At 38.7% G+C, this 8,252-nt stretch overlaps 1 protein-coding gene across 1 annotated transcript; it reads right to left on the bottom strand.

Moving 5' to 3' along the window:
- Positions 1-1,194: 1,194 nt before the first annotated feature.
- Positions 1,195-7,976, bottom strand: LOC117498808 (anaphase-promoting complex subunit 4-like; the record flags this gene model as incomplete). The annotated part of the gene is given in 7 exon segments (XM_034150953.1): positions 1,195-1,239; positions 2,042-2,068; positions 2,157-2,231; positions 4,358-4,490; positions 5,669-5,774; positions 6,207-6,322; positions 7,851-7,976. Coding segments are annotated over 6 exon segments (494 nt in total), but the record flags the coding sequence as incomplete, so codon positions are not given.
- Between the last annotated feature and the right edge of the window lie 276 nt (positions 7,977-8,252).

The following is an 8,252-nucleotide window of genomic DNA, read 5'->3' on the forward strand; positions in this document are numbered from 1 at the left end:
TTATCGTAATATAGCAAACAGGAGACCAAGGGGTGTCAACAAATATATTGAGGGGAGTAGAAGGTGAGTAGATGAATATTCAACACATAATATCTGTAGGCCATGTGTACTAATAAAATAAAACATGGTACTTGTGAGTTATCTGTCGCCACTTTTTAAATAGCGGGTAGCTGGCTCCTCCACATGAACTTTTTCATTTCGCAAAATAACAAACATTAATCCTAGGGGTTAGGTTTATTTAGAGAGTCTGAAAAAAAAACAAAAAAACGGCGTATTTAGAGAGTCTGAAAAAAGGGCGTATTTAGAGAGTCTGAAAAAAACAAAAAAGGGCGTATTTAGAGAGTCCGAAAAAACCTAAAAAGGGCGTATTTAGAGAGTCTGAAAAAAGGGCGTATTTAGAGAGTCTGAAAGAAAACAAAAAAGTGCGTATTTAGAGAGTCCGAAAAAAGGGCGTATTTAGAGAGTCTGAAAAAAGGGCGTATTTAGAGAGTCCGAAAAAAACAAAAAAGTGCGTATTTAGAGAGTCCGAAAAAAGGGCGTATTTAGAGAGTCTGAAAAAAACAAAAAAGTGCGTATTTAGAGAGTCTGAAAAAAGGGCGTATTTAGAGAGTCCGAAAAAAACAAAAAAGGGCGTATTTAGAGAGTCCGAAAAAAACAAAAAAGGGCGTATTTAGAGAGTCCGAAAAAAACAAAAAAGTGCGTATTTAGAGAGTCCAAAAAAAACAAAAAAGGGCGTATTTAGAGAGTCCGAAAAAAGGGCGTATTTAGAGAGTCCGAAAAAAAGAAAAAAGGGCGTATTTAGAGAGTCTGAAAAAAGGGCGTATTTAGAGAGTCCGAAAAAAACAAAAAAGTGCGTATTTAGAGAGTCTGAAAAAAGGGCGTATTTAGAGAGTCCGAAAAAAACAAAAAAGTGCGTATTTAGAGAGTCCGAAAAAAGGGCGTATTTAGAGAGTCTGAAAAAAACAAAAAAGTGCGTATTTAGAGAGTCTGAAAAAAGGGCGTATTTAGAGAGTCCGAAAAAAACAAAAAAGGGCGTATTTAGAGAGTCCGAAAAAAACAAAAAAGTGCGTATTTAGAGAGTCTGAAAAAAGGACAGATAACCCAGAAGAACCCAAGACATGTTAAACTAATAAAATAAACGTATCTAATAAACTCAGTTAAATTGCATTCCCTGTGAAACCAGGCTTCATGTACCTGACTTCTCCCAGGAGGTTCATTATCTCGTCAGACTTCTCCTCGCTGTATCACAGGAGATAAAACACACAGTGAACAGCTGATAACAGAGTATTGATTAATGCTGATAACAGAGTATTGATTAATGCTGATATCAGAGTATTGATGAATGCTGATATCAGAGTATTGATTAACGCTGATATCAGAGTATTGATTAATGCTGTATTGATGAATGCTGATATCAGAGTATTGATGAATGCTGATATCAGAGTATTGATGAATGCTGATATCAGAGTGTTGATGAATGCTGATATCAGAGTATTGATGAATGCTGATATCAGAGTATTGATGAATGCTGATATCAGAGTATTGATGAATGCTGATATCAGAGTATTGATGAATGCTGATATCAGAGTATTGATGAATGCTGATATCAGAGTATTGATTAATGCTGATATCAGAGTATTGATGAATGCTGTATTGATGAATGCTGATATCAGAGTATTGATGAATGCTGATATCAGAGTATTGATGAATGCTGATATCACAGTGTTGATTAATGCTGATAACAGAGTATTGATTAATGCTGATATCAGAGTGTTGATTAATGCTGATATCAGAGTATTGATTAATGCTGATATCAGAGTATTGATGAATGCTGATATCAGAGTATTGATGAATGCTGATATCAGAGTATTGATGAATGCTGATATCAGGGTATTGATTAATGCTGATATCAGAGTATTGATTAATGCTGATATCAGAGTATTGATGATTGCTGATATCAGAGTATTGATTAATGCTGATATCAGAGTATTGATGAATGCTGATATCAGAGTATTGATGAATGCTTTAACGTGTCGCCCACCTGAAGATCTTTGAGGTGGTGCTGTAACTGTGGAAGATGAAAGTGTGGAAACATGTTATTCACTTTACTCCTGATCACTTTCTGAGGATCTTAGTGCAGTTAAATCTTGTTTTACCTCTTGGGGAGAGTCGGTAATTTAGGAAGAAACAGCTTGGATTCATCCTCAGAGTTGTAGAAGGAGCTGAGGGCGCTGAGACATAAGATAAGAGAAGAGAGGGGAGAAGAGAAGAGAGGAGAGGAGATGAGAGAGAGGAGAGGGGAGAAGAGAAGAGAGGGGAGGAGAGAAGAGAGGGGAGGAGAGAAGATGAGAGAGAGAGGAGAGGGGAGAAGAAGTACTTTATTGATCCCAATTTGACAAATATTTGCGTTGCAGCAGCAGAAAGAGACATGGCATTGAACATTAGATAAATTAACAATCAAAATGTAAACATCTCAAATGGAAATAAAATGGCATTAAAAAAGTAGAAAATATACAAGTTGAAATACAAATTTACAGTAACTAAATATAAAGCAGGATATGATATTTACATTAAGTGCGTAATCAATGGAATATTAAATTGAATATAAATACAATATTTATCAAATTAAAAACATTTAATCTTAGAAATCAGGCGTCTTTTGTGATATTTATTAAGCTTTTAAACATGCTGCCCTTCTGCTTGGGATAAAGAACAGAAGGGGCTGAAACTGTCCATCTTAACGGCACGTCCACACGGCAGCGTCACGTTGAAGCTTGCCGGCGGGCGTGTCTGAAACTCGACCAACAACCAATCACATGAATCTCCCGCCCCGGACACACAAGCACGCGGTTTGATTGGCTAGAGCTTGTACTGGCATATGATTTGATTGGCTGGCGCTTCCGTCGACGCTTGAAAAGTTGAACTTTTCTCAACTTTCGAAGCGAGCAACGGAGGCAAAGCGTGACGTCACCACATTCAAAGTGAATGGGAAGCGTCTCCGTTGAAGCACGCGACGCTGCCGTGTGGACGGGCCGTAAAGAACAGAGAACGAAATCCATTGGTCGATGTGAGCGCTCTTATATCCCATGATTGAAGTCGTTTTTAATGATTTATAATAGTTTCTTTTATTTGCATATTGATGGTTAATGAGCAGTTCATTGTGTTTTACAGCTGTAGTCGTCTGCCTGTATGGGTTTGTGTTCATTTGTTGTAACTCTGTTCATGCTGCCCTCTTGGCCAGGTCGCTCTGGAAGAAGAGACTTTAATCTCAATGAGACTTTATATATATTGAAATCTTTGTTCTGACTAACTTCCTGCCAACCCCACTCTCTTTACCCATGACTGCACAAGAAAAAGCTCAGCACCATCTAGTGGATTGAAAAAGCAATTGTTACCAAAAACATTAATTTGGATTTGCAATATGTTAATAGTTTATACAATAAAATATCGTTATTTGGTGTCCGTGTATCGATACAATATCACCACACAAAGTATCGCCATACTCTGCTGTATCGATTATTTCCCCCACCCGTACTATATCTATTGTTATTGTTTTCACCGGCTCTCCTCCGTCACCTCCAGGTCGCTCTGGAAAAAGTGATTTGAATCTCAATGAGACTTTTACCTGGTTAAATAAAGGATATATATATTTATTTACACAATAACACAGACTATAACACCCCTTGTTGTTAAATACCAACCAACTATGCAATATATATATATATATATATATATCAGGGTTTCCGTTAGCCGGTAATTACCGTTTTTTAGCTGGTAAAATGTAATAAAAACCGTTAAATTCAAAACCTGCCGGTCAAATGTCCGGTAATAATTAGGGATGCTCCGATCGATTGGCCGCCGGTCATTAACGGCCGATATTCACTCTTAATAGTTTGATCGGTGCTCTCTATAAAGGCCGATCAGGAGAGCTGGAACTGATCGATATGGACATAAACGCGAGTGAAGTGTAAGATCAGGGGCCTCATTTATAACGCCTTGCGTAGGATTGACGTAGGAAGGTTGCTTACGTAGTACAAAGCACAAAAATAGGTACATACATTTTCCGCCATTTTCCGATTCACAAAACATTGCGTACCGGCGTAGGAAGTGCGTATTATCATCAGAAAAAATATACATGTTATTATTATTGTTTTATGTTTTGTTTCTGACATGTTCAATAAATTGACAAAAAAAAACAGGATGCGTTTTTTGTAAATTGTGTAACTTTTTTTTTTGATACTTTAATATTTATGAAATATATCTTTAATACTTGTGTCTGCATGCTTCTTAGTGCACATGAAGCTGTCTTTGGCTCTCTCTGCTGTAACCAATGTAAAGGTGAATAGTATGTGTGTACCTGCTCTCCTCCGTCACCTCCATCCAGTGCATGCAGGTCACAGAGTTCTGCATGGGGAACACGTGGAGGATCTCTGCCTTCTCCACGCCGCACAGGACCACCTGCTGGGTGTCTTTCAGGTGGAAGGCCAGGACTGTGGAGGAACGAGAGAAGTAAGGTTTCATATCTTCATTTTCACATCAACAAGGAGGCGAGGGAGGACGCAAGCTGTCATTATAATAAAGGACTCGACAAGTAAAGTAATACATGCAGAATCACATCAATGTGCATGGCTAAGTGGAAACAAAGACATATGCACAGGAAAAGACAATTAAATGCAACTTTATATATTTGATTTTATAATAATACAGGATTTAATAAATAAGGAAATTCATAAAAAGGTTGATAAATGTTAATAGAAAATTATAATTAAAAATGTATAAAATAAATGAATACAAAAATGTGTTGATTTTCAATTTAATCAAAACGTTTTATTTAATTATTTTCCTATTTATGTACATTTCATTTTTTTCAGATTAACTTGCAGAATAATTTGAAAAAGGAGTATTTATGTACAAATGTTTGTTTTTTTATTTAATTATTTAATTAATTTATTAATAATAATAAATTATATTTATATAGCGCTTTTCAGGAACTCAAAGACGCTTTCGGAATCGTGAAGGTCTTGGGGGAGGGGATTCCAGAGCTTAGGAGCTGCCACTGAAAAGGCTCTGTCCCCAAAGCTGCAGAGTCCGGCTGCGGTGGATCTGAGGGACCGTGGGGGTTGATAGGAGGAGAGAAGGTTTGTGAGATGAGGGGGGGGCCAGATGGTGGAGGGCTTTGTAGGTGAGGACCAGAATTTTGTAGTTGATGCGATGGGAGACAGGAAGCCAGTGGAGGTCTTTGAGGACTGGGGTGATGGGATGCCATGATTTGGTATGCGTGAGGAGACGTGCAGCTGCATTTTGAACCCGTTGGAGTCTGTTGAGGGATGTAGTGCTGATGCCGTAAAGAAGTGAGTTGCAGTAGTCAAGGCGGGAGGAAATGAAGGCGTGGATTAGTCGTTCGGCTGCGGGGCGGGTGAGAGAGGGTCGGATCTTTGCAATATTGCAGAGGTGGAAAAATGAGGCTTTGACTGTTTGGCAGATGTGAGGTTCGAGGGAGAGGGTGGGGTCAAAGATCACGCCAAGGTTGCGTGCCTGATTGGAGGGGAAACAATGGTGCCATCGATGGTGAGTGATATGATAGTGACCTTGCTGAGGGTGGATTTGGCAGGTTCATTTTTCTGTAACAAACCACTATAAACACACATGTATTAATGTCCTGCCTTACTCTTGCCATCAGGTCTCCAGGCGAGCGCAGTGATCTCCTTCCCCGTGAACTCACTTGGGGGTAAACTCCAAACTCTCTGGAAACTGGCCAATCGGTGCAGCAGCAACTGAGGACAACAGAGAGACATTAACATACAAAACCATAAAAGATACCAAGGCAAGGCAAGTTTATTATTATTATGTATATATTTCAACAAGGACCGTGCATACAAATACATCTCAGAAAAGAGAAGAGATGAATTACACCAGATTAGAGCTGATATCTCATTTCCATCTGCAGTCCTGAGGCAGGTACACAACACTCAATAAACACTACAAACATTGCATCATGTCTATCACACAAACAATTATAAAACATGATTTAAGTACAGGTCAATACAATAATACAAAGTACAGTAAAATAATCATATTTATAGAGCACCTTTCAACACAATGCAATTCAAAGTGCTTTACAAAAATGAAAGACATTAAGAAAATGGCATTTAAAAACAGTCATTAAAAAAGACATGTTTCAGGGATAGATTTATTTCAGATTGTACCTCTCCGGTGGTGTTGGCCAGAGCGATCAGATCTCTCTTTGGAGACCAGGCCATGCACAGCACCGGGTTGGGAAGCTGCTTCTCCCCCACCTGTCTGAAGGCAGGCATGTTGAGGGCTGGGGGCGAGATGAGAAGGGTCAGACCAGAGAGATTCAACTGAAGACATGTGAGAAACGTTCTGCTGGAATACTGTTTTACTATTTGGTTACGTCCAGTTGTGTCCCGCATTGTACATCACAACAAGTTAATAATGTTAATAGTTTGAGCACATTTTCAAGCAGAATTAACACATATTTGGTGTTTTTTTTAAATACTATTAATTATTTTGCAATGTATTTTCCTAGGTATAAAATATATGGTACAGAATCTGGGATGGCAGCTTGATCAGATGAGTGTGCAGCAGGAGGCTATCATTAGCACGGAGCACCTGTAGCCTCATGGTAGCATTGTATAGTCGGTGTCAGTAAAGGAAGATGTATACAATATACCAGAGCAACAACAAAGAGATGCAAACACTGAACTACTAAGAAAGAGACTGACATGGAATAGAAACAGAAGCAGAACAGATGCAGAGACACACAATGTATACAAAGAAGAGCAAAACAACAGAAACTCACACATTAAATAAGAAGAAACATAACAGCTACAGAAGGGACACACAATGACCAGAAAGAAAGTACACACAGTACACTGAAATATATACAGTACACTGAAGTACACACAGTACACTGAAGTGCATACAGTTAACTGAAGTAGTATACAGAGTACTGAGGTACTCACAGTCGACTGAAGTATACACAGTACACTGAAGTACACTGAAGTACACACAGAATACTGAAGTATACACAGTATACTGCAGTACACACATTAAACTGAAGTACATACAGTAAACTGAAGTACACAGAACACTGAAGTACACTGAAGTACACACAGAACACTGAAGTACACACAGAACACTGAAGTACACACAGTACACTGAAGTACACACAGTACACTGAAGTACACACAGTACACTGAAGTACACTGAAGTACACACATAACACTGAAGTACACACAGAACACTGAAGTACACACAGTACACTGAAGTACACACAGTACACTGAAGTACACTGAAGTACACACAGTACACTGAAGTACACACAGTACACTGAAGTACAAACAGTACACTGAAGTACACTGAAGTACACTGAAGTACAAACAGTACACTGAAGTACACACAGTACACTGAAGTACACACAGTACACTGAAGTACAAACAGTACACTGAAGTACACTGAAGTACACTGAAGTACAAACAGTACACTGAAGTACACACAGTACACACAGTACACACAGTACACTGAAGTACACTGAAGTACACACAGTATACACAGTACACTGAAGTACACACAGTACACTGAAGTACACACAGTACACACAGTACACGGAACGGGTTATACATGGAGGGGTCCCTACCAGGTACCCTAACCAAAACAGCAGAAGTGCTAAAGCTACCACTGGATGCTAACATGAAGCATCTCTGTTTACAGCTGACAGATCCCTGTTGTAATGTTAGCTGTGATGCTAGCAGCTAGCAGCAGAAGCTAAACCTCCTCTACTTTAACCCGCTGAACATTACAGGCGGGAAATAATAACTGCTACATACCTTGGTGAGATATAAACACGTCCTACAGTCTGCTCCTTGTTGTGAAACACTACATTAATCCTTTCTTCATCATGTTTTCTTCATCATGTTTTCACAATTACGAGGACAGCGCCATATTTTCCCTTTGACCAATCAGTGAGGAGCTACGGTAAGCGTGAGAGGACAAATTAGCTTGACGCGATTTGTAAATGTCTAAAGAGAATATGAGTTGTTGCTGAGTCTAAAGTAATGTATTCCAATTTAAATGTAATGAATAATCTGGTGGATTATTAATACATATCTTGCAGGTTGTGGGTGACGGTGAACTGCTGAGAGTCTGTGTCAACTGAACAAATATTAAAAAATAATACAAATATAGTAAATCTAACAGTATTTACATAGAAATGGAATAAAAAGGAATAA

Source organism: Trematomus bernacchii, unplaced genomic scaffold (assembly GCF_902827165.1).
Source record: "Trematomus bernacchii unplaced genomic scaffold, fTreBer1.1, whole genome shotgun sequence".
Taxonomy (NCBI): Eukaryota; Metazoa; Chordata; class Actinopteri; order Perciformes; family Nototheniidae; genus Trematomus; species Trematomus bernacchii.